The sequence below is a fragment of the Ailuropoda melanoleuca genome, chromosome 5 (genome assembly GCF_002007445.2).
Source record: "Ailuropoda melanoleuca isolate Jingjing chromosome 5, ASM200744v2, whole genome shotgun sequence".
NCBI lineage: Eukaryota > Metazoa > Chordata > Mammalia > Carnivora > Ursidae > Ailuropoda > Ailuropoda melanoleuca.
In genome coordinates, this window is record NC_048222.1 from 63090401 (window position 1) to 63117899 (window position 27499).

Below are 27499 nucleotides of genomic sequence, written 5' to 3' on the forward strand. Positions count from 1 at the left end.
TAACCAACAGGAACATTAGAATATTTAAACATTTTAGAGTTTAAAAATACTAACCTTTCTGTTATATTTCATCTGCATAAGGCAGTTAGGCATTAACAGAGAAGGACCAGATAACACAGACTGAATCTCATGGAAGTGAGAGTCTAAAACAACCAACAACGTGACAATCACCACAGAGGGGCCATATTATCAGCTCCTAGTAAGAGGAACACGGTTTAGATTTGAGGGCACCCTACAGGAAGCTGGCTACAATCTCCTTGTTCTATATCAAACCCCTCTGTCAGGTGCCAGCAAACCACAGCCTGCCACCTGTTTTCGTAAATGAAAGTTTTACTGGAACACAGCCACACTCTTTCATTTACTATTGTTTATGGCTGCTTTCACGCTATAACAGCATCTGAGCAGTTCCAACAGCAAGCCATCCAGCCTGCAAAGTCTAAAATGGTAACAATCCAGTCCTTTAGAGAAAAAGTTTGTCCAACTCCTGCCCTATATCGGTTTCTCACTTAGATAGGGTTACAACTTTAACAGAAGTCTACAAAGGCAGTTTCAGGAAAAGTTTTTGTAAAAATTATAAAGGTCATATTACAAAGGAAGACGACCAAAGTTTAGAACATAAAGTCTAGGAACTATTTAATTTTAGGAAACAATTTAAAAGCAACTGAGGGCAAGAGTAATAATAAAATATTAAATGGTATTTTCTGTTTTTCTCCAAAAAGAGAAACATCTCTCTCAATGTAAGCAGTAAGTTCTCCTCTAGTACCAAGGTCACCCACCCCGTTTTTTATATATCTACTAGATACACTATCATCACTTCACACAGAAAATGTCCAAAAAAAAAAAAAAAAAAAAAACCACCCACAAAAACTGAGAATAAATGGGAGCAGGAGTTTCAGGATTTTTTTTAAACCTAACTTGAAAGGAACTCTCAAGCATTGATCCCCCAGAGGCATAAGCCAGCCGTTCCATAATAACAGGCAAGTCTCAAAGAACAATATAAGCTCAATAAATGTTACCTGACATAGCCTGAAATCTACAAAGTCATTTAATTATGACCTAAACCTAGGCATCCAAATCTATGTATCAGGTCTTAGTGATCTTCTGTAAAAGCTACTGTCTCTAACAAATCATTTTAAATTCTTGAGGTTTCAGTCACAACAAAAATGGGCTCACCACCTTTTCTACATCATCAACCTCCTCACTCTGGTAGTCAGAAACAACATCCACAATCTCATCAATAGAATCATCGGTTTTCTCATTCTCATCTTCTTCATCCTCCTCTTCCAAATCCAAAACAGTCAAGTCAGCACTGCTTCGCCCACCCTTCTTCTCTTGCTTTGGTTGTATCTGTTCTCCTGACAGCAGTATGTGACCTTGAAAATGTCCTTCCCCTCCGCTCCCTTTTGTAGCTCTCCTCGGAACAATGGAGAAGGCTGTAGGACTAGAAATCCTACTCCAAGAATCACATTCAGTTTTTAAAACTCTGACGTTTTCAGCAGTTCCACTTTTTCCAAGTAGATCAGAGATGCTTTGTTCTTGTTTAAACACATCAGAATTTTCCTGACAGGTCTTTATTTCTTTATTTAACTGCTCATCTGCCTCTTTCTTGCATTCTTGTGAAGTTTGAACACATTTCTGGGTCAGAGGGCCCTTCAGGTGTTTTCTCCATCTCTCCCTAATACTGTCCTTCTCCAGAGAGTCTCCACATCCCTTCTCCTTGGCCCCTGGCTGTGGAATAGATAGCTGCTCCACAACTTTGCTCCCTGATAATTCGAGTTTACTTTCTTCCTTAGAGATGACTGGAAATTCATTTGATTTTTCCTCTGGATTTTCTAATCCTTTCTGCTGTTCCACTTTCACATCACCAAGCTTCTTAAGCTGTATACTACTTACGCTTTGGACTGTCACGTTGCTGGCTTTTTTGGAAATGGTCTTAACTTCTAGAACAGTCAGTTTTTCTTTGGAACTGTTATTTCTAATTCCATACTCTTCTTCATCAACATCTTTATAGTCTTCACCTATGTGTGACCCAGTGATGTAAGAGTGTTGAGAAGGTTTAACAGTTACAGGACCCTCTTCTGTAAGGGATTCTTCACCTAAATGATCACCCCCATCTCCCAAGGAATCATTCAGGATTTCTTCCGAGGCAGCAGCCCCTGAGTTTTGCTTTATAGCATTAGCCTCGGAATCTATAGGTTCTCCTTCTGACTGTAGGGCTTTCTTAGTATCTGGCTCTCTTTTTAAAAAGCTTGTTTCATCTTTCTGGTCTGAACTCTGAGACTCTCTCTTCATCTGAAGAGAAGCAACATGTTGAAGAATGGAACTGGGAACAGGTTTTTGTCCAGGGAGCTGCAACAAAGCAAAACTACCAGACTGGAGAGGAATAAGACTGGCTGTACCAACAGGCTGCCCTCCTGAACTATAGGTTATTTTGGTTTCAGAGCCCGCTTTACTTGCAAAGTTTTGTGGTTCAGGAGGGGAAATCCTCAGGGTCAATGTACCAGACTGAGACACAAAACTAGGCCCAGAAGAAAGCAATGACGGTGCCTGAGTGATAACATTCACTGTTGGAGAAGACCCAACAGCCTGAATTACAGGACTCATAACAGAGAAAGCAGAGGACGAAGCAGAAGATGGTGGAGTCTCTGAAGGTTTGGAAGGAGTGGGTAACCGGATCCCCATCACAGAGCCTGTAAGAAAAAAAAAAATTTTTTTTTAATTAACACTGCCCATATGAAGACTTCCAAAGTATGCTTTTCTTTTTGTATAGGTTAACTCTAAGAGACTAAGAAATCCTGGTGTATTAACATGCTATATGGCAAGATGATTCAACAAAAGAAAATCCCATCGGAAAGATCTCCAATGTTATACCTGGGTTCCGAAACATAACAGGCTGTAAGCTGGGCTGGGTATTAGAGCCTCGAAGCTGATGCAAAGGGAGGAGCTGAACAATTTGCCCATTAGGATGCCTGAATAGATTCATTCCACTTGGGCTCCTAACAGGCTGCAAGACCATCCGATGCCCCTGAAGTTGTGTGTTGGGGACAGGTCTAAGAGTAGGAGAACCTTGCTGCACTGGAATCAGCAACAATCGAGGTCCAGTACGTTTCACTGTGTTAGGAGAGACGTGGGGAGTAGCCACTGGAATCTGAGGGGCATTTTCTGAAAAACAGGAAATGGAAACATAGTATCAGAATTTCCCTTTAATATATGTAGGAAAAAATTATTACGACACAGGACCTGACCACAAATAATCTATAAATAATTTCTAATTTGAATTACACAGTTGGTAAAATCCTGTACCTCTATCATACATTATTTAACAGTCCTCTGGCTGAGAACAATTTACTTAAAACTTAATTATCAAGACATTGTAGGACCTTACATTCAGAATGGTTAAAAAAAAAAAAGAAAGAAAGAAAGCATCAACTGTCAAGAGGTGCATTTAAAGAGATACTGCTTCTGCCTAATGAAAAACATGGCAGGCCTCTAAATCTGGATTCTCATTAAAGTTAAACAGAATATTCATGATAAAATTCTCTTCTTCAACCTTGTATTTCAGGTTGTTAACACTTACTAGAATTATGACTTCATTTCACAGGTCATACTCAAGATAAAGTCAAGGACTAAAAATCACGAAGCATAAAAAAACTCCTTGACTTCTAAGATTCACTGACAAATAACTTAAGCATAAAGATCTGTGGAAAGTATTTTTCAGAAGGGAAAAAAAAAATACATACCCCCAAAAAATGGAATGAAATTAAGAGACATCAAAGAAGCAGGGAAATAAAGCCTGGTTAGGAAGAGGCAAAAGATAGTTTTAAAACAAACAGAAAAAGCAAAAATTTAATGCAGAAGATGTGAATTTAAAAAAATTTCAAACCATTAATAGTACCTAAAGACCCACTTTAATGTTTGAAAGAGATATTTAGAAATACTAAAGACAGAGAAAGAAATAATGTGAATAATCTACAGATTTTTGGTCATGGGGATAAAAAGGTAGGAATAACGATACCTTTAAGAAGAAATGAAACTAACATTACCATTCAAATTAGTGAACACATTATTAATAAATATTTCATTAGTTTGCCACTAAATAGAAAAATCAACAAACCAAACAGATTAACATGTGACACTCTATCAGATAAGCACTCTACCCACAAAACATATCGAACTTCTAAAAGGAAATTATGCTAACATTTACATGATAAATTATATATAAGATCCAGAACTACTCCTGAAAATGAAAAACACAAAGACCAAACTGTTCACGGGGCGGGGGGGGGGGATGTGCAATTTAAATAAAAAACATTTATCTTACTGACTTAAGAAACACATTAAAGCATTCTTAATTTCCTGAACATTTCTATTCAAAGAACATTTTAGAGAGAGATTCAAACCCAAAGCACTCTAATTCAGAAAATGAAAGCAGCCTTTAATACACACACTAAATATGTGGTTATTTATTCACATGTGGGTGAGGGCAAGAAGGGAAAAGAGAAAAAAAGAAGGGAAGTTAAATGAAAAAGTCACAGATGTCTAAGGACCCAAGTTGGGATCCTCTTTATGAACCTAGAACAAAATTACACACACTTAGAAGTTATCAGAGTCAGCTCCATTTTAAAAAGAACAGGTAAGAAAATCTGTTAACATCAATATTTCCTCATGTGGTATTACAGAAGATATTTTTAGATGGTATATGGAAATAGAATATCACCATATCACATTGTCAGAAAGTAATTTTTCAATTTTAATCTTCTGATTATATACAAAAGAAAATACCAGTCTTTGTATTACATCAGCATTTTCTAGCTTTCTTCATTAACAGAGTGCAAGCCACATGTTAACATATGGTAGCTAGTTAGACTGTTACTTCTTATTATGGTTTCCAGTGTATTTATTTACGGAGTGAACCTTTGTTATGGCAAGTAATGTTGGTTTCCAATTACAGTAAAATTGCTCCTTTTAAAAATACATTTAAGCAAACAAAGGAGTTGATTTAAATTAAAATAGTAAGTCTATAGTACCAATGAGAATCAGAGCAAAATAACTGACTGTATATTCCAAGTGACTGAAACCTGAGAAACCGCGAACTACAAAAAGCTAAACTACTTTATAATTTCATGACAGAATTTTTAAAAAGGTTGGAATCCATATCATTTAGAAAATCTCAGTTAAAATATGACAAGATATAAACCTTGAGACTCAATAGGAAATCAAAATGGCTTCATCAACAATCTCACTTCTGAAACTGCATATTAAACTAACCATTTTTTAATATGTTTCTATATGGGGAGAAGCAGAAGACAACAAATTTAATGCCGCGATTCATTTATCCTCTGAAAAGACCTTCAACTCCCAAATCACTTAATTCCTAAAATACTGACAGAGATTTGGACCATGTAACTAAGTGGCAAAGATATTTGGTAGGAAAAATACCAATAACCAAGACAGAATTATTGTTGGCTATTTATTTCCCCTTAAATCCTGTGCAGTCTCTCACTCTTTTACACAGTATTTCTCTTTAAAGTACATTAGGAGAACCATTTATTTTAGCTGGTTGAATCAGGACATAAAAATTACCAAAGTGCAGGATATTCCTATTTCAAAGTCACTTAACCTGAGCCAACAAAAGAAAAACTTTAACTGAAAAGCTCATAAACACACAGATTCCTAAACAAATATATGCCTCCTTATTTCTATCTCAATCAGTTCATACAAAATAATAAATAGAAAAAGAATGTCAGCAGTATATAGGAGTAGGGCTGATTCACAAATGATTTTTACTAGGGTAAAAGGACCTAGAATTATAATCTTCAACAGGGAGAGAGAAAAAGCCCTTAGCCCGTCTGTAGCATGGCAGAAGCCCTCTGGCTTTTTTAATTAAAAAGCAGCACACACAGGGACGCCTAGGTGGCTCAATCCGTTAAGCACCTGCCTTCCGCTCAGGTCATAATCCCATAATCCCAGGTTCTGGGATGGAGCCCCACACATCAGGCTTCCTGCTCAGCCAGGAGCCTGCTTCTCCCTCTGCCTGCCACACACCCCTGCTTGCGTGCTCGCACATGTGCACACAATGCTCTCTCTCTGGCAAATGAATAAATAAAATTAAAAAAAAAATAAAATAAAAAGCAGCACACACAGCCCCCACTGCCCCACCTCTGCCAAAAGGGAACACCTACATTTGGGTTCCCTCCTCAGAGATATGCAACCCTAGCTCTCTGCACACAGCAGTGCACTTCGTCCTGTGCCCACCTTGATGGCTGCTCTACTGACTCAGAACTCCACTCACACATGCATTATTTCAGATTCAGCCAGTATTTCCATTATAATGTTTTTGAGTATTTTTAATCTCCTCAGAAATCTCCAGCCCCACACTAAACCATCTGTCAAAGCTGTTCAATTTATCTCCAAAGTACCAGTTATGGTTTTTATCAGTGCTCTGGTTACAAAGTTGCAGAGATTTTCAGTGTTGTCCTAACCCTATATTAACCATGAGGTCTATTATTTTTAGTGTTCAGTTTTGCAGAATGTCAAGGTTTTCAGGAATCCATGTACCATGTTGTAACAGAAACCCCTCACTGTTACCCTGATGTATCTGTAAATCCTATCAAAACCAAAAGTTATATAAACAGCTGTACAGTAGGTAAACCAGCTAGTAACATCTAGGCCTTACCTGGTCTCTGGCTCACTGGTGGACTCCCATCAATTCCCGAGAGTATAATGGGAACAGAGCCCAGAGATGAAGTTGGTGTGGTCACCATGGAGGAAGATGCAGCTGTGGTCACCACGACTATGGAGGTGGAGGCAGTGGAAGCAACAGGAAGAGTTATAGTTGGAGGAGATGCTACCAAAGACTTAGGAAAAGCAACTGAAGCCACAGGGGTAGTTATCCCAGTCGTTTTGATAAGGTTCACAGTGGCTGTAGACTGGGAAGCTGTTACAGGGGTGCTGGTATTAGTTTCAGAAACCTCAACAACCCCTGCAGTGGTGGCACCAGAAGAATAAGTAGTTTCTTTAGTTCCCACGTCAGAAATAGCAGTCATAGGTGTCACAGCAGTAACATTCTCTAAAAACACTTGAGGGGTGGTAGTAGTGACAGCAGCAGTCACAGGGCTGCACACCTGCACTGGCTCAGAAGAAACCACAGGTGTGACGACCATTACTGGAGAAGGTCTGATACTGAACTTCTGTGGCCCTGTTAGGGGTTGGGGTGTGCTAACTCCAGGTATCTTCTGCTGCAGGGCTCCAACTTTACTCATCACAAACTGTGTGAACACACCACCAGGAGAGGGTCGAGCCGCTGCAAATAAAAATTTGCAGGTCAAAAATCTTCAGTTCTCATATTTTATCCTCTTAGTGACTGTGTTTTATCAACATTTATTGTGCACCACTGGGTCAATTTCTTACAGGTACTACCTACCTGCATGGTATGTGCCAATTTCCACCCAAAGAAATGAAACACTTCTCCCAACCCAAACCAAACCTTTATAATAATATGAAAGGGATTCAAACCGGGTGTTCCTACTAAGATTCTTCTGACTGTGCAATATAGCTAAATTGCCAGGACACTAAAAAGACAATACAGCAGCACACAACTCATCACCTAAAATAGTGAAGAAAGTAGAGAGATTTTTTCCCCCAACTTTAATTTTAAAACTGGTTTCACCACTTCCTCCTGTCCCAGCACCTCCACCTCTTTATTACTGCTATCCTCTAATGAGACAGTTAAGTTTTATATATTTCTAAAATGTATAAAGACTTTTTCAAAAAGAGGGCAGGATAGGACTTAAAATCACCAGTTAAAGCTACTTTGTTTAAAAAGGTAAAATGGGGTGTTTTTAAGGCATACAATGCTTGTCCTCCATCTTCATAAAACTCCAGCATTCAGCCAGATATTTCAATTTCCCATCAGAGGAATATGAATACAGCAATGGACATTTATACTTAACATTCCTAAACAGATCTGAACAAAAAGAAAAATTCAATAAACTGACTATATACACTCTTAACTGCTAAAACACAATTGCTTTCAAGAAGGTAATTTATTACAGACTCTAGCACTGAAACGTTAAACAAATGAGGTTGTCACTCACAGAACAGAATGAATAGAATAAATCAACACTTCCAAACTTATGTTTTACAAGAGCCTTTTATTCTAAGCCTATAATACAAACTCAACCCTCTTGGATTTGCTAGCTCCTTGGTTTCTTCATTAAGTTCAAGGAACATACATATGACTGGTTACAAATATACCAGTGCCCATAAAAGAAATATTAAATTAGGTAAAATATTTTAAGAATAAGTCTTCCCTTTTCAAAAACAAAATTTAAAATCTAAGTCTTTTCTATATCAATAAAACCAGTCTAAAAGTCTGGAAATAACTATAACTAGATTTCAATTCATCTACTATCATAGATGATCAGGAAGAGTTACCCAAAACAGAAAAAAGTCAGGCAAGACAGACATCAAGAATAAGAATAATGCCAAAATCTACATTTCTCTAATTTTCACAGCCTCCATACATGTATTCACTGGCAAGCACCAAGGCACAAGACATTTCTAAAACATATATACAGTCCAACTTACCAATTGGTCTTTTTGCCGGGACAAATGCCTTCAGATTCTTCCCAGGGCGATTTGTTGTAGCGCCAGAGGAGGATGCCGTTTTGCAATTGGATGTTGAAGGCAACAGGGTACGTGGTTTCCTGGATGCAGCCACCTTGGCATTGGATGCTACCTTGGAGATGACAGTACTGAGGGTTGAGAGGTCCAGGACTGAGGGTCGCAACCTGCCTGTGATATAAGCAGCTAGCCTATTGGCTGGATGCAATGCCCCCATCTGTCCCAATAGCAACTTAGCCTGCGGGTAACTCTTACCATTAACCTGAAACAAGTGGCAAAGAGAAATTCTGTAAAGATAAAATTCTCTTGCTAACTTATCTCCCTTGACAGGGGTTTCATTTTTACAAGATTTTAAAAGTCTATTTTTCAGATTTAAAGGGAAAAAGAAATGGACTTTTTCCATTTGCTATAAAATCTGAGTATTAGAAGGTGAAAAAAAAAAAAGCTGCCATCTGATATTCTGAACTAATCTCATCTTCATTTTGGTAGTTTGGAAACAGAGTATCTTAGAAATCCATCATATCTATAGCTCCTAGGTATGTGAGAGATACAGTCAAATCTAAGGAATCATCCAACGGTTTTACTTAACACGCAATTCTGGTTAAACTATTAATCAGCAACAAAAAATTAATAACTATGTTCCACAGAATCTCTCTGACAAGACCAAGGAGGCATAATGAAGCCCTCTCAAGGGTCCCTTCAAGCACCCTTTATATTTGAAAAATACATTGTGAATCTACTTTTAAGTTATAAGGAAGCCATTGTTATAATATCCTAAGGCAAAAGGTCCCCTCAAGTTTTCAGTTTTAACAAATCAAACTTTGAAGATACTGTCGTATCTTGGACAAAACTTGAGCTCAAGATAAAGGCTAGGAGAAACTCAATTATAACTTTAGAAACAATCACTGAACCATCAGAAGAAAGTAATCCATAAATGAGGTAAAGATTTTCCTCTACTGCCTGAGTTGACAATAATATTACCCATCTGGGGCAGCATAATTGCTTTTTTAAAAAAGAAAGAAAAACAAAACCTTCCCTAATTTCTTACCCATGTGCTCAAAGTCCTATTCCTGGGTGACTACAGAAGACATCCTTTTCTGTCCTCCTTTCCATCAGTGAAAAAAAAAAAGGGGAGAGGGTGAAGTGTGGTGGAGAAACTCCTACTCTCTAATAGGAATTGGTAAAGAGAATAGCTACAGCAAGCCACTCTCTCCTCAAAGACACAAAATTACTCTTTACTACTTAAGTGAAACCATGATTATTCCCAGGTAGATAAGAATACCTCTGCCTTGAGTTTGATATAAAGAATGTGATCTTTCCATTCTAAAGGGAAGTTTACTATAGTTTTTCGGGGTCTCTGGAGGTCTAGATCAGATACCCATCTGCTCCTTTGGGACTTGCTCTTAATACTATTCAACAGCTTCCCCAACGCCTACATTGTAGTGGCCCAAGTGCTTATGCAAATTCATATTTTATGGTGGCTTTCTGAGTCCTAGACGGGAGAGAACACAAATTTCTATACCTGTATTTCAGGGGGGTCAAGTCTCACTAGAAATGAGCTCAGGTAAGTCTCTGTTCTCAAAGTATCAGTCAAAAATGAAATAAGAAAACACTGTTCTCATTATTAAGAAATAGAAATACCAACAGAATCAATTACATAGCACTGTCAAGAGTAAACTGTAATAAAAAAATTTTAATTAAGTAGATCAGTCATATTACTAATGGGACAGTCCACAGCCCAGAGAAGTGGTCAAGCTACTAAAGTCAAGTAACCTTAGCAAGAATGTCAGACACGTCCACCCATTTGCTACTCTGACATAAAAGTGCATTTAATATCACTGTACTATAATTATATCTTAATTGAAAACTTCTCCTTCCAAAGGATTTTCTAGATGCCAGTATAATTTTACTAATAAAACCTGCCTGAATTACTAAATAGCAAGGATTTATTTGTACTATGACAATGATTATATTAGCAAAAACCCTACTATGGACCAAGTAAAGAAAAAAAATGAACTGTGGCTCAATTTTTTAAAAGTTTTATACATTTGAATAACATCTTACAAAATTAAAATTTTCTCCAAGTTTCCAAACACATACTGCTATCTTACAATCAATTCGCCTTGTGTTGTTTTGAAAGCTATTTGCTAGTAATAATCCCAAGAACCAGACGGAACTCCTTAGTACCCTTGTTTAGTTGTCAAAGTTTCACTAGAGCCCAAACAATAAAATTTTAAGAGTAGGAACTTTCTGAGAAGACTAGAAATAAAATCATAAGCTAATATAGGGCTCTACAGTTCTGTCTGTAAATGTGTCAAAAATTCACGCATCTCGGGGCGCCTGGGTGGCACAGCGGTTAAGCGTCTGCCTTCGGCTCAGGGCGTGATCCCGGTGTTGCGGGATCGAGCCCCACGTCAGGCTCCTCTGCTATGAGCCTGCTTCTTCCTCTCCCACTCCCCCTGCTTGTGTTCCCTCTCTCACTGGCTGTCTCTATCTCTGTCGAATAAATAAGTAAAATCTTTAAAAAAAAAATTCACCATCTAAACTAGGCCTATTACAAAAAGAGATGGTTTTGTCACCCAGTTCCCAGGAAATGTGATGACAAATGATATAAGGCCCACTAAGGGCTCTGAAAAATCAAGATGTTACCTAAGTAGAAAAAGGTGCTACATCCAGATTAAAGGTAATTCTCACCTGGATAAGCCCAGATGTGCTTGAACTGGGTTTACGTTTATAGGCCACAAGCTTCCCTGCAGGAGAAAGCCCTGCATAAAAAGGCAGACCTTTGCCTCCATGTAATCTCTCCCTCACTGAATCCAGGGCATCTGTCTGCACAGGAGAGATATCATCCATTTTCCCAGGGGATAATGGACCATCAGGAGTCTCTGATCCAGATTTCTCAGCCATATCATCTTGGTCTTGGCATGATGGCATAGAGATTTTCACACGAGAAGAATAAACAGGAGGGTTCTTCTCACCCCGGCTCTTTCGCTGAGAAGCCAATTCAATGATGAAGCTGCCCACCTTAAGTGACTGTGGCATGTTGCTATTGATGTGCTGGGATAAGATGCTCAAAATCTTGTTCCTATCCTCCTCCCAGTTGCAGTCTGAGATGATTTCTATCAGTTTGGTGGGACCACCTGGTGACCTCTGATGCACGTAGGAGGCAGAGGATTCCCCTTCATTGCAGGAAGACTTCCAGCTTTTTTCTGATAAGGAATTGAAAGATATTTCTGCATCACAGCATTTTGCACTGAACGTCAAAATATTTTTATTTTCCCCAGTTTTCAGAAAAGTGATTAACGGCACAGAAAATGAGCAGTTGCCCAGTGTCTGAATCCCATGTACTTTTCAGTGGTCATTTAACAACTCACAATTTGGGACTTTTCCATGAAAAAGAAATATTCCAGGGAATCAGACTATAATAGGATGTCCTGCTACCTGGGGTCGCTAATAAAAAGAAAGTCCCACCTTAAGACTGCTCTAAAAAGACATGACTATCTGCAAACAAAGCAGGACCTACAACCAAGGTTAAGATTTGATAATAGTTTAGTGTTCTGCTATCCATACAGGAAAAGCAAAAAAAAACACTTGCAAGATGCTTTGTAACATGTGATAGGTAGAGTCAATACTAAAATAACAAGAGAGAGAATACTGTAATTAAAAACTGTGTTCTACTTCTAGTTTCTACTGCAAATACTTCTGAATTACTTCTGTGACTCTAGATATGACTGCTCCATTTCTATATTACGTGCAGATTATTTAGCTAACCGGGTATCTATATTCATGACAACATGTTAACTGGATGTCTATTTCACTGGACACCGAGATTTCTACAACACAGTCTCCCAACCAATGTGCTAATTACAAGTACGTCAGGATACAGATGCCCTCAGCCTTCAAGGCTGTGTTCTCAGACAGGTTCTCTCCACCCCAGCAGCCTCCCCCACATACCACAGTATGCTATAGAAACAATACCACTTTTCATGTGTATCAAGCCATTAAAAAAGAGGGGGAGGACACCCTTGGGTGGCTCAGTTAAATGTCTGACGATTTCGGCTCAGGTCATGATCTCGGGGTCCTGGGATCAAGCCTCACATTGGGCTCCACACTCAGCTGGGAGTCTGCTTGAGGATTCTCTCTCTCCCCCTTTCCCTCTGGCCCCGCCTCCCCTTACACTCTGTCTCTAAAATATTAATAAATCTTAAAAAAAGAGAGAGAATCACTAACCATATCCTAAGTGTCTCTTGCAATAACATGCCATATCAACACGAATGAATTTTATTTCTTAGGAGTGATAAAACAGACCAAATAATAGGAAAAGACGTCTCTATTTTTAGCAGAAGCTAGAAAAGGTGTAGCTAAAAATGTTTTAGTGTGTGTGCCCCCCATAATTATTTTAAAATGATTTAACTGAATTTTCAAACAGACCTTGCGATTTATCAGAATCATCCTCTAGGTCACAGGTGATTGGTTTCAAGGGCTGCTGTTCAGAATCAGGCTCCTAAAGAAGGGAATAAAACAAACACTTCAACACATAATTATTACCAATAGAGACTAGGACATAAACACTGAACCTCTCAAAGAAGGCTGAAAGAGCAGAAAGACTTAAGTGTCAACAGCTTCACAGCCACATGCACAGCTGCATTACTATCTTATTATATAAGCCTTGGCAAAAATAAGTAGCCTCGCTCTCTAATGTCCTTGACAGTAACTGAGTCACCAAGAAAAAAATTTAAACCACACTTTATAGTGTATTGTAGTAAAGAAGGAAAAATATTTGCTGTTTAATAGAACAAGCTTCAGTTAATGTGAAAATTCACCAATGCAGGTACATATCCTAATAATTACAGATAAATGATTTAATAAGAACCAGAAATGTTTAAACTTTTAAAAATTACTTCAGGGGCGCCTGGGTGGCTCAGACGTTAAGCGTCTGCCTTTGGCTCAGGGCGTGATCCTGGAGTTCTGGGATCAAGCCCCACGTCAGGCTCTTCCGCTGGGAGCCTGCTTCTTCCTCTCCCACTCCCCCTGCTTGTGTTCCCTCTCTTGCTGGCTGTCTCACTCTCTCTCAAATAAATAAAATCTTAAAAAAAAAATTACTTCAGCTTCAGAAAGAACAGTACTTTAAGTAACCTTAAGGGACTGTTCTCTAGAACAGGTATGCAGAGAAACTGATACACGTCACGTAAAATTTCTCTGCCCCACAAGAATTACTCCAAATTATTCTGATAGCAATTTAGATTCTAACACCAGCAACAGAGAAATGGAAGTTAAAAAGACAAATTACACAATATGTAAATCACCTTTACACTACAGTTCTCAGGACTAGACTGACATGAGCCCTGCTGCTGAAATGATGGGGATGGTGATGGTGACGGTTGTCTCTGTTCCTCTTTTTTTCGTTCGTATACTCGAACTCGGGCACAAGTCATCATACTCTCAAAGTACAAGTAGACTGGATCCTTGTCCTCTTCCCGAATCTGTAAGTTTCATAAAACAAAACATTCCATACACTGTGGGAAAAAACATCCTAGACTCCAAAAGTAAAAGAATGTTTAATCTTTATTTCTATTACAACATTTGATATTTTTAAATGCAAATTTTAGCAAATACAGTTAATATGTGCTAAATCTTGCAGTCAGAAAGGATCTGGTTCTCTATCAAGAAATCTCAGATCACACCAGAGCAGTGCTTCTCAAATTATCTGCAATGAGGACACATTTCTGAATTACCAGTCCAACACAGACCGATCCTTTTGTAAAATAAGTTTTTAGAAAAACAAATGACATGTAAAATACAAGCCCAAGTCCCTTATTAGATTTAATACATATAACATTATTCTATCAAGTATCCGTAAAAAGTTTCTGAATATTTACTCTCATTTTCTGTATTTATTTCATCATAACCTAGTTAACACGTAGTTTTGGATTAGCACCAAGACCACATCGAACAGCACTGCACTAAGGCATCTTTCTTCAAAAAAACTGAAGCCTGAAATGGATTTAATAATCAGAGATGCTTAAGCTCTTAACAGAAGCATTAGCTCTTTTACCTATCAATCTTCATAGTCATATACCAACTATTATTTAAATCCTTTACTGTTACTGTATATAAAGAAATCAGCTTTAAAAAGAGGAGTTGCTTCTTAAAACTCTTCTTAATGCTTTCCTACTAACAATATGTATGTACTATGCCTCAATTACTCAATATTCTACACTACAGGAAAAAAAAGGGTATCTTTAAAAGACTTTTGCTAGTCATGTTTAAAAACAAAAACACAACTTTACTGATCTTCCTGAAGAGAGATTTGGCTATCCTTAAAAATGGTAATTTTCAGTATATTTACTCTACTTTTAATGACATTTCTAAAGTGCCAGCAATTAAGCTGATTAAATAAGACAGACACTTATTACTTAAAAGCAAAATGATTCACACAATATAAACTGAAAATTTGGTTGAAATCCATTATCTTTACAAATGCTTTTGTAACTTGCAACAAAAGATGAAAATCTGGGCTTACCACAGGATTGGGTTTGGGAGTATATGCCCGTGCAGGTTTAATTCCAGTGAGCACTTTGCCCTTCACAGTAGTAGGTAAAACTTCTGGCTGAGGCAACAACAATGGCTTCATAGGCTCAATGACAGAAGGTGTTGGAATATAAACTGGCTCTGGATCTATTTCACCTTCTACTTTCACCCATAATGGGTAATGTCGAACAGGCTGTTCAGGCTCTGTTTCACATATAGCTTAACAAAAAGAAGGATAAGATTTTAAGTGACTTTGGAAACAAAAGTTCAGAGGCACTGCCAAAACAAAATGTGCTCCCTCACAGGAAGCAGTAACTCATTTAAACAATGGAACAGATGCCCCCTAAATACTCTTTAGCTGCCATCATACACCTTAATTTATTCATCTATTAACCAAATATTTGTTGAATACCTATTGTAAGTCAGACACTATTTTAGGAACTAGAGGGAACACAGCTATGAATAAAACAAAGTTCTTGCCCTCACTGTGAGAAAACAAACTTAACACGTAATATCAGGTAATGGTAAGTTCCACATAGTAAAATATAGCAGGGTAAGGGATGAAGAGTTAACAGGAGATGCTATTTATAAAGCATGATCAGAAAAGGCCTTCTCTGTAAACCTGAAAAGATAATCATTCTACACTACACTTTTTATTTTACAAATAAACCAAGTATTTATTGAGCCTTACTACGTACCTATTTTAAACACTTAATAAGTTTTCACTCATTTAACTGTCACAATAGCCCTTGAGACATTATTATTCCCATTTTGCAGAAGCTGAGGTTCAGAAGTCCAACAATAAGAGGCAGAACCAGGATCAAACCCCATCAATCTGGCTCCAGAGACACAGCTTTTACTATTGCCCTCTGACAACAAAATGTATTTATTCAAAGACAGCTGTGAGTGCCTGGGTGGCTCAGCTGGTTAAGCATCTGCCTTCCGCCAGGTCATGATCCCAGGGTCCTGGGACTGAGTCCCACACCGGGCTCCCTGGGGAGTCTGCTTCTCCCTCTCCCTCTTCCCCCTGCTCATGTGCGCTTGCTCTCTTTCTCAAATAAAATCTTAAAAAAAAAAAAAAAAAAAAGCCTCAACTCAGCATAGGAGCAAAAATATATCAGTGGAAAAGCAATGAAACCAGAGATGAAATCATTACTATCAAGGTCTACAAAAAGTAAAACAGGTATTATTTCATCAAATTAAATGGAAGATCTAGGTTTAAGAGGCAGCTGGCTTTATTCTCTAAGCAAACTGCCCATTCCCATAAAGAAGACAGCTAAAGAGAAACAAAGACTGTATTTTGCATTTTAATGGTCAGTCCTCAGAGAGGATGTAGCTGGTTCTAAGTCTAAAATCCAAAATCTTTGCCTACAGTCACATAAAATATGACTGAGCGTTCATATCTAATTCAAGCATTTAGCTCAATTATCGTAAAAAAGCTGAATCAAAATTGCAGCCTGATTTCATAAAGTCTATTTGCTCTGAACATGAAGACTCCACTAAAAAACAACTTTATCTAAAGGGTTCCTAAGGCTAACATCATTCAGAGCGTAACCACAAAATGCTGAATAAATATGTAAAGATTAAAATAGAGAGGAAAAAATTTTCAGAGCTAGAAAGTACTTGACCCAATTATTCTGCTAGTTAGCAGTCTGTGTAGGCAGATACGGTTAGGGATCCCTGGGGTAAAAAAAAGACCAGTCATAGCTCTAACTTATGAGAAGTCCTTTTAGGTCTTCAGCCATTTTGTGATCTATGCCCTACCTGCACTACTTGCCCAAGCACACCTCTTGAAGAACTTCTAGGTGTTGGAATTACAAAAAAAAAAAAAAATATGCAGTTAAGGATTTTAAGAGAACAGAGAGAATACAAAAACTAACAGTCTCTACCAGACCAGGAATTAGCCTAACCCTATCAGAGACAATAAATCAATGATAAAATTCCCAGTGCTGTTTCAAAAGTAAACATTGACCTAACACATACCACACATTCTTGAGTCATTTTTGCAGGATTCAAACCCTTTTGAGCACTCCAGCAGTGGACTAACTGGAACAGAGAACCGATGCCAATCCTTGCTGGCCCTCATGGCTTCCATCAACTAGGACCTGGATTCTGGCAACCAGGATGACTTTTGCCCCAATTCTATACAGACCTCTCCTTTGCCAAGCCCCTTCATGAATATGCATGCAACCTTAGCTTAAAACTTCCACAATTTTGTTGTTTGTGTGGACACTGGTTTAGGAAATAGTCCTGGTGTTCTTATTGGTAGCGAGTAAAACCCTTACTCTTTCCCTATTCTTTGGCTTGGTTGTGTCGTTTGGCTGGACAACCAGCAAGCAGCAAACTCAATTCTGGATAACATCTACTGTCCAACTTTTATAACCTAGTTCATTTACTCACATAATTCACAAAGGCTTCTAACACCCCAGTATTTATATATTTCAATGTTTACTATGGACCAGACTCTGCAGATATAATAATGAACAAGAATGACAAAAATCCCTGCCTTCGTGGAGCTTACATTTAAATTGGGGGAAGAGAGCAAGACAGGCAATAAACCAGACAAATAAGCAAAATATGTTGGATTGTGGTAACTGCTTATGAGGAAAGGAAAAAAAAAAAAAAAGCAGAGACAGGAAATAAGCAGTAATGTATAGTGAGTGAGCATGTATACTACATGTATACCACGTATTTAAGCAGTAATGTATAGTGAGTGAGCATGTATACTACATGTATACCACGTATTTTGAGGGGAGAGTGTTGAATTTTTAAAAGGGTAACCAGGGATGCCCTCACAATGAAGGTGGGTTATTAACAGAGGTTCTACTACTCATTTGATAACTTTATTTTCTAGTGTTGCTAATTAGTTCATACACATACTAATTCTACTACAAAAGCAAAGCTGCCTTCATGACAAACACTACAGATTTTGACCTCTTTCAAATCATCTTTAAGGCTTTTCTAAGCCTCCGTAAGCTAAGGATGGTACTAAGTAGAAGTCCCTTTTCAACTTTTTCTTTTGAAAATAGCTACAAAATACACAGTACAGTACTTCAGAAGAAAACCTCAAAGTATTTTAAGACATCTTAATCTCTCATAGGAAATCAAAGACAACTCTAAAGTTTCAACTGTGGATATATGGGAAAATGGTGTTCAGTAAACAGGACAGTTCATAAAAGGAGCTGATTGGGAAGGATATGTTCAGTTCTTTTTAGGGCATGTAAGACTGAAGTGTCAGCAACATAATCAAACAGGGCTCACAATAAAAATCAGAACCGTCAGGACACCTGGCTGACTCGGATGGAAGAACAGGTGACTCCTGATCTCTGGGTAAGGAGTTCGAGCCCCGTGTTGGGGCACAGAGATTAGCTAAACGAATAAATAAGAATTTAAAAAAAAAAAAAAGGATCAGAACTGTCACTGGCAGAGACTACATCTGAAACCATGAAAATGGACAGACTCCACACAAAGGCAAGAATGAACCAATTCCTTATACTTCATTAGCCGGCTGTGCACTTGATTCCTTTACACTGCTAGGGAGCAAAAATAAGCATTTCTCTGCTCCCCTTCACAATATACCAGGGATCCTCCTACCCTTCACCTAAAACCCAGAAAAAAAAAAGAGCTACCAAAGGCAGAATTAAGGGGAGAGCCAGAATAGCACATATCCACAGAAGCTTGTTTGAAGAAGAGTGGTATCCACTTATTTCTATTTAAATACTTCCTAATATTATCTCACCAAGGTCCTCTAACATTATCAATGTCTTCTGGGGTCTCAATAAGCCTTTTGTTCATGACACAACATTATGGCACATTTGTTATTGTGGCACTTAAAATTACAATAAATAGGGGCGCCTGGGTGGCTCAAGTCACTTAAGCATCTGCCTTCAGCTCAGGTCATGATCCCAGGGTCCTGGGATTGAGCCCCAGGTTGGGCTCCCTGCTCAGCAGGGAGTCTGTTTGTCCCTCTCCCCCTACCCCCACCATGCTCATGTTCTCTTCCTCTCAAATAAATAAAAATCTTTTTAAAAAATTAGAATAAATACGTATTTACAGATTTCCCACATACCTGTTTTTGTCAAATTGAGAGTAACCTCTTAGAGATGGACTTCATTTTAATTGTCTATATCTTACCTCCTGTCACTCTTAGCAGGGTTCACAGCAGTTGCTCCAGAAATGTATAGTTAGACGCAAAAGTCCTAGAGACTGCTATGCTAATAATCAGCATACTATATTCCTCTCCCTCCCATTTTTGTATGTGTTTTAAGCCTTTTTATTGTGAAATGTAATATCCAGTAGGTACAAAAACAATGTATATGAAACTTAAAAAATATTAACAAGTATATACCCATGTAAACACTACGCAGGTCAAGAAATGAAACACTGCTACCAACCCCAGGAGCCCTTGCATGCCCTTTCTCAATCACAATTCTTTCCCACAAGAAAAATCACTTAAATGAGAGTCACTTCTCCACTTTCCTTTTTTAAAGCCAAAGTATACACCCCTAAATTTTGCCTGATTCTGAAATTTATATAAATGTAACCTCAGAAATATAATATTTTGCCTACATTTTCTCTTCATTCAACATTGTATTTGTAAAATGCAACTATGCTATTGCACATACCTAAATAATGCATTTATTTTTACTATGATGTACAGTACTCTGAATATTCATACTATTGTTTATTCATTCTACTATTATTAAAATATCTGGGGTTGTTTTCAGGTTGTAGCTACTGTGAATCATGGTATCATAAATAATCCTAAAAAATGCAGTTCTGATTAGTTTGAAGTCAAACTATTAGATCAAGGGCATGTGAATCATCGACTTTAATAAATATTGCCAAACTAGTTCCCCAAGTAGTTATACCAATTCACATTTCCATCAGCAGTGTATGAGAGTTCCTGTTCATCAACATTTGATATTATCATAAAATTTTAATTGTAACATTCTGGCAGGCATGCAGTGGAATCTTGCTGTGGATTTACTCTGTACTTCTCTGACCATGAATGAGATGTTCAACACCCCTCTTCATGAAGTACCTCTCGAAGTCTTGCCCATTTTTTATGGGACTGTTTAATTCTGATTAATTTATAGACCTCTCTACATATTCTGGATACAGATTCTTAGTCAGACATTGCAAATATCTGTTCTCTCACCATAGCGTATATTTTCACTTGTTTAATGTTTTAAAGACCTAAATTTCTCATTTTAATCTGTAAGGAATGTTTTCTCCTGTCATGCTTAAAAAATCTTTTCCTAGGGACACCTGGGTAGCTCAGTCGGTTAAATGTCTGCCTTCAGCTCAGGTCATGATCCCAGAGTCCCGGGACGGAGTCCCACATCATGCTCCTTGCTCAGTGGAGAGCCTGCTTCTCCCTCTGCCTGCTGCTCCCCCTGCTTGTGAGCTCTCTCTCTCTGACAAATAAATAAAAACTTAAAAAAATAATAATACAAATCTTGAAAATGAACATTTAAAAAAAAGAAATCTTTTCCTAATATGAGATCATACATATATTCTTCTATTATCTTCTGAAAGTTGTATTATTCAGCTTTCCACAATTAGGTCTATAATCTCACGGAAATTATTTCTAGGTATAGTGAGGAATAAATCAAGTTTCCTTCTTTCCCATATGAATATTCAATGAGCCTACCACAATTTAAAAAGGTCATCCTTTCCATATTCCTCTGCCAATTAAGTGTCCATACATGTCTGAATCCATTCTACTGACGGATTCACTTTATACCCAAGCCAGTATCACCCTGTATTATACGTGGTCATTTTACATGTTTTGACATCCAATACAGCAAATTCTCCCACTCTGTCACTGTTCAAGATTGCCCTGGCTATTTCTAGGTCCTTAACATTTTGAAATAAATTTAGATTTTTAAAAATATTTTATTTATTCTGAAAGAGAGAGCGAGTTTGGACCAATGGGGGAAGGGGCAGAGGGAGAGGGAGAAGACGACCCCCACAGAGCAGGGCTCATCCCAGGACCCCAGGATCATGACCTGAGCTGAAGGCACGCACCCAGCCGACTGAGCCACCCAGGCACCCCTCCAAATAAATTTTAGATTTGGCTTTTGAAGTTTCATATAAAAAGCTGTCACGATTTTGATTAGGACTGCAATGAAATTACAAATAAAAATGAGAAGTGACCCCTTTATAAATACTCAGTTTCACTTGCTTCCCCCCACACCCCCAATCAAGAATGGACATTGAGAGGATTCTAGGAAGATTAAAGAACAGGTAGCACCAGGAAATCTGCCCATTCATATAAGATATAAAAGACACTGAAGAAAAACAAACAGTGCCTAAGGGACCTACCACAGATAATTAAGAAGACCAACATAGACATGATGGGAGATGGAGAAAGAAAAGAGAGGATGGGGCAGCACAGTGATTTGAAGAAATAATGGCTGAAAACTTCTGAAATTTAAGGGCAGACATAAATATAAATATCCAAATAGCGCAATGGAACTCCAAGACGAACTCAAAGAAACCCACACTGAGATACATTAAAATCAAACTTTCGAAAGAGAAAGACCAAGAGGGAACCTTGAAAGCAACAAGAGAAAAACAAAGGGGATCCTTAACAATATGTGCAGATTACTCACAAGAAATTTTGGGAGCCAGCGGACAAGGGGCAAATATATTCAGAGCCTAGAAGAAAAAAACTATCAACCAAGAATCCTACATTTCGGACAAAACTGCCCCACAGAGTGAGGAAAAAATTAAATTCCCAGATAAATAAAAACTGATGAAGTTCATGACCACTACACCTACTTGCAAGAAATATTCAAAGGAGTTCTGCAATATGAAATGAAAGGACACTAGACAATAACTCAAAGCCATATGGAAAAATAAAGATCTCACTAAAGGTAAACACATTGGCCATTATAAGTTAGTATTATTATACCAATGATCTGTAGATGTACTTTTGGTTTCCTACACGATTTAAGAGACTAATACATTTAAAGAAAAAAAAAACATTATTAGTGTAAAAGCTACTATAACTTTGGTTTGTAACTCCAAATTTTGTTTTCTAGACAATTTGGAAGATTAATAATTTTTTTAAAATTTTAGTTTATCTTTTCGAGCACTTTTAAAGTTGTAAAACTGTGACATCAGCAACTGAAAGGCGTAGGGATGGAGTTGTAAAGGAGAGTTTCTGCATATTATTGAAGTTAAATTACATAAATTCAATTTAGAGTCTTACAAATTTAGGATGTTAAATGTAATCCCATGGTAACCACAAACGAAACAGTTACACAATACACACTGAAGAAAATGAGAAAAGAATTTAAACAATTCACTACAGAATACCTACTAAACACAAAAGAGAATAATGCAGAAAATAAGGGCCAAAAAGGCTTCACGCCACATACAGCAAATACACAATGAATAAGAAAAAGAAAGCACAGGGGCTCCTGGGTGGCAAAGCAGTTAAGCGTCTGCCTTCGGCTCAGGGCGTGATCCTGGCATTATGGGATCGATCCCCACACATCAGGCTCTTCCGCTATGAGCCTGCTTCTTCCTCTCCCACTCCCCCTGCTTGTGTTCCCTCTCTGGCCAGCTGTCTCTATCTCTGTCAAATAAATAAAATCTTTAAAAAAAAAAAAAAAAAAAAGCACAATGACAGAAGTTCCTCCTAGGAGTCATTATTTTAAATGTAAACAGATTAAATTCTCCTCATTAAAGACAGACTGGAAGAACCGATAAATACCCATGATCTAATTATAACTTGTCTACACAAGACCCAAGATCCAAAGACACAAAAAAGTTGAAAGCGAAAGGTTAGGAAAAGATATTTCCCGAAAATAATAACCAAAAGAGAGTGGGGGTGGCTACACTAATATCAGACAAAATAAATACTAAATAAAAAAAAGTTGGGCCACCTAGTTCAGTAGGTTAAGTGTCAGAATCTTGGTTTTGGCTTGGGTCATGATCCCTGGGTCATGAGATCGAGCTCCACTCTGGACTCAACACTCAGCGTGGGATATGCTTGATATTCTCTCCCACACCTCTGCCCCTCCCCTCACTTGTTCGCTTTCACTCTCTCTCAAAATAAATAAAATCTTAAAAAAAAAAAGGTTGCAAGAGACAAAAAAGAACATTATGTATTAATAAAAGTTCCAATACATTCAGAATAAGTAACAATTATAAACATGAGTATACCTAATGACAACTCATCAAAATACATGAAGCAAAAAATAACAGAATTAAAAGCAAAAATACACAGTTCTGCAATAATAGCTGGAGACTTCAAAATCCCATTCACGATAATGGATAGAACGATCAGACAGGGGCGCCTGGGTGGCACAGCGGTTAAGCGTCTGCCTTCGGCTCAGGGCGTGGTCCCGGCGTTATGGGATCGGGCCCCACATCAGGCTCCTCCGCTATGGGCCTGCTTCTTCCTCTCCCACTCCCCCTGCTTGTGTTCCCTCTCTCGCTGGCTGTCTCTATCTCTGTCGAATAAATAAATAAAATCTTTAAAAAAAAAAAAAAAAAGAACGATCGGACAGAAAATAAATAAGGAAAGAGAGGACTCGACATAATAAACCAACTACATCTAACAGGCATAAACAGAACACCTTACCCAACCACAGAATACACATTCTTCTCAAGTGCATATGGGACATCTTCTGGGATAGATCATATGTTAGGCCACAAATTAAGTCTGAATGGATTTTAAAAGATAGGTAGCAGGCAAATTATCTTCTCTGACCATAACAGAATGAAGTCAGAAATCAGTAACAAAAGGAACACTGAAAAAACACAAAACTGTGGAAATTAAACAACACACTTTTAAGCAATCAATGGATTAAAGAAGAAATCACAAGAGAAATTAGAAGATACTTTGAGACAAAGGAAAACAAAAATAGAACATACCAAAAAAAAAAAGTGGTTCTGTAAGAAAAATCTAGTAGCTCTAAATGCTTACATTAAAAACCATGAAAGACCTCCCAAATCAACAACGTAACTTTACAACTTAATGAACTAGAAAAGAGGAACAAAGCTAAATAAAAAAAACAATAAAGATTAGAACAGAGATAAGTGAAATACATAATAGAAAAATAAAGACAATCAGTGAAACCAAAAGTTGGTTCTTCAAAGAGATCAACAAAACTAGTATACTTTTACCTAGACTAAGAAAAAAAAAAAGACTCAGACTGCTAAATCCAAAATGAAACCAACCAATTCTACAGAAATAAAAAAAGATTAGAAGAGAGTACTATAAACAATTGTAAATCAACAAACTGGACAACCTAAATGAAATGAACAAATTCCTAGAAATATAAAACCTACCCAGGGAAACAGCCAATCAGAACAGACCTAAAACTAGTAAGGAGACTGAGTCACTAATCAAAAACCTACCCAAAAAGCCCTGGATCTGACAGCTTCACTGGTAAAATTGACTAAATATTTAAAGGACTAGTATCTCAAATCATTAAAAAACTTTCCAAAAAACTGGAAAAAAGGGTAAATTTCCCAACTTATTCTATGAGGCCAGCATTACTCTGATACCAAAGCCAAAGACATTTAACAAAAAACTACAGACCAATATCCTTTACAAACACTTTTGAAAAATTCCTCAACATAATACCTAGCAAACAAGATTCAGCAGTATAGTAAAAGGACTATACACCATTACCAAATGAGATTTACTCCTGGAATCCAGGGAAGGTTCAACATATTAAAATTTATCAATATAATATGCCACATAAACAGAATGAAGGTTAAAAAAAAACCCACAAGATTGATCATCTTAGGAATAAGGCAAAAATGCCCACATTCACCACTTCTATTCAATACTGTACTGTAAAAGTTTGACTCAGAGAATTTGGTAAGAAAAAGAAACAACAGGCATCAAAATTAAAAAGAACAAATAAAATGATCTGTTTCAAGGTGGTATAATTTTATATGTAGAAAACACTAGGGGCACCTAGGTGGCTCAGTCACAGTTAAGCACCTGCCTTTTGCTCAGGTCATGATCTCTGGGTCCTGGGACAGCGCTCCACGTACGGCTCCCTGCTCCACCCTTTCCCAACCTCCACCTCGTGCGTGCTCTCTCTCTCTCTCTCTCTCAAACCACCCCCCCCAAAGATCGATCCCTCTCTCTCTCTCTCACACACACACACACACACACAGTGAAAATAAATGAATTCAGCAATGCAGCAGATACAAAGTCAACAAACATCTTGCATTTCTATTCACCAACAATAAACAATCTGAAAAGGAACTTAACAAAAATAATTCCATTCCAGTAACAACAACAAAAAAATAAAATACTTAGAGATTAACTTAAGGAAGTGAAGACTTACACAATTACAACTATGAAACATTTCTGAAAGAAATTAAACACAACAGAAACAGAAGCACATTTCATGCTCATGGATTGCAAGATTTAACATTACTAAAATGTCAATACTACCCCAAAGCAATCTACAGATTTACTGCAATCCCCATCAAAATCCCAATGACATTTTTTGCACAAATAGAAAAATCCATTCTAAAATTCATATGGAATCTCAATTCATATGAATAGCCAAAAAAAATCTTGAAAACTAATGAAACTGGAGTACTCACACTTTGATTTCAAAACTTCCTACAAAGCTACCATAATCGAAACAGTGTGGGACTGGCATAAAGGCAAACAAACAGACCAATGCAACAGAGAGCCCAAAAACAAACTCTTGCTTATAACAGTCAATTAATTTTTGAACAAGGGTGCCAAGACCATTCAGTGGGGATAGGGACAGTCTTTTCAACAAATGATGCTTGGAAGTGCTAGGTATCCACACGCAAAAGAGTGAAATTGGACCGTTACATAACACCACATAAAATTAACTCGAAATGGATCAAGGACCTAAATTTAAGACCTAAATCAATAACACTCTTAGAAGAAAAAACAGAACAAAAGCTTCATGACACTGGATTTGGCAAACATTTCTTGGATACAACATTAAAGGTACAGCTAACAAAAGAGAAAAAGACAAGTTAGATTCATGAAGATTTTTAATTTGTTGTATCAAAAGACAGTAAACAAAAAGTAAAAAGGCAACCCACAGAATGGGAGAATTATTTGGTAAACACATTTTGATACACAAAATACAGGAAGAACTCCTAAAACTCAACAACAACAACAAAAACAACCCAATTCAACAATGAAGAGAGAATGTGAATAGGCATTTCTTCAAAGAAAACAAATGGCCAATATGCACATAAAAAGATGCTCAACACCGCTAATCATGAGGGAGCTACAGATCAAAACTATGAGGAGATACCACCTCACACCTCACAAAGTGCTGGTGAGGATGTAGAATATTTAGAACCCTTGGGCACTGTTAGTGGGAATATCATACAGTATAGATGCTATAGGAAACAATAGGACCATTACTCAAAAAATTAAAAACAGAATTACAATATGATCAAAAAAATTCCACTTCTGGATATAGACCCAAAAAAATGAAAGCAGGGTCTCAAAAAGGTATCTACACAGCAGCATTTATTCATAATTGCTAAAACAAGGAAGCAACCAGAGTGTCCATCATCAATGGATGGATGGATAAGCAAAATGTGGTTCAGGCATCGATGGAAAATTATTCAGCCTTTAAAAAGGAAGGGAATTCTACAATAAGCTGTAGCATCAATGAACCCTGAGGATATAATATTAAGTGAGATGAACCAGTCACAAAAAGACAAATATTGAGTAGCCAAATCATAAAGGCAAAGTAAAATGGTGATTGTCAGAGGCTAATGGATTCACAGTTTCAGCTTTATAACATAAGGAAAGTTATGGTGATAATGGGTATTACATAACAATGTGAATGTATTTAATACCATTGAACTGTGCACTTGAAAATGGTTAAGATAGTGAAGTTTATGTTGCGTGTATTCTACAATAAAAAAGTGTTTTTAAAGAATGGATGCTGAGTTTTCATCAACTTTACAGCATTTGCTGGTATCATAAAATTTCTCTCCTTTAATCTTGTTAATGTGTTTTTAAACCTATTATTTTAAGTAACACTGTATCCCTGTGTAAAGATAAATAAAAATTTAATTTAGATTTTATAATAAATTTCCCATTTTTTCAGTATTAAACAGCCAGCAACAGTCCTGTAAGTAAACCTGTTTTTCCTTTCTTTTACAGCTTTACTGATCTATAACATATAATAACACACATACAACTTGATGAACTCTAACGTACATATACCCCTGTGAAACCATCACAACAATTAAGACAGTGAAGGTAACCATCAACTCCCAAGATTCCCTTGTAATTTTAACTGGATAACCTCTTTATAATCCATCTATCCCTCTGCCTCCAACACCCATG

At 37.4% G+C, this 27499-nt stretch overlaps 1 protein-coding gene across 8 annotated transcripts in view; it reads right to left on the reverse strand.

The window, feature by feature from the left end:
* MGA (MAX dimerization protein MGA) overlaps window positions 1–27499 on the reverse strand; it is a 94132-nt gene that overhangs the window by 16152 nt on the left and 50481 nt on the right. Inside the window, exons 9-16 of one of the 8 annotated variants that reach the window (XM_034661112.1) lie at window positions 15149–15375; window positions 13932–14108; window positions 13057–13129; window positions 11650–11834; window positions 8590–8740; window positions 6677–7303; window positions 2872–3162; window positions 1177–2690 (exon numbers count right to left, since the gene is read on the reverse strand). In XM_034661112.1, coding sequence (XP_034517003.1) covers window positions 1177–2690; window positions 2872–3162; window positions 6677–7303; window positions 8590–8740; window positions 11650–11834; window positions 13057–13129; window positions 13932–14108; window positions 15149–15375 — 3245 coding nt within the window. Of the gene's footprint in view, window positions 1–1176; window positions 2691–2871; window positions 3163–6676; window positions 7304–8589; window positions 8888–11319; window positions 11835–13056; window positions 13130–13931; window positions 14109–15148; window positions 15376–27499 lie in introns of all 8 variants that reach the window. The other 7 variants (XM_034661111.1, XM_034661109.1, XM_034661113.1 and 4 more) reach the window with 7 other exon arrangements.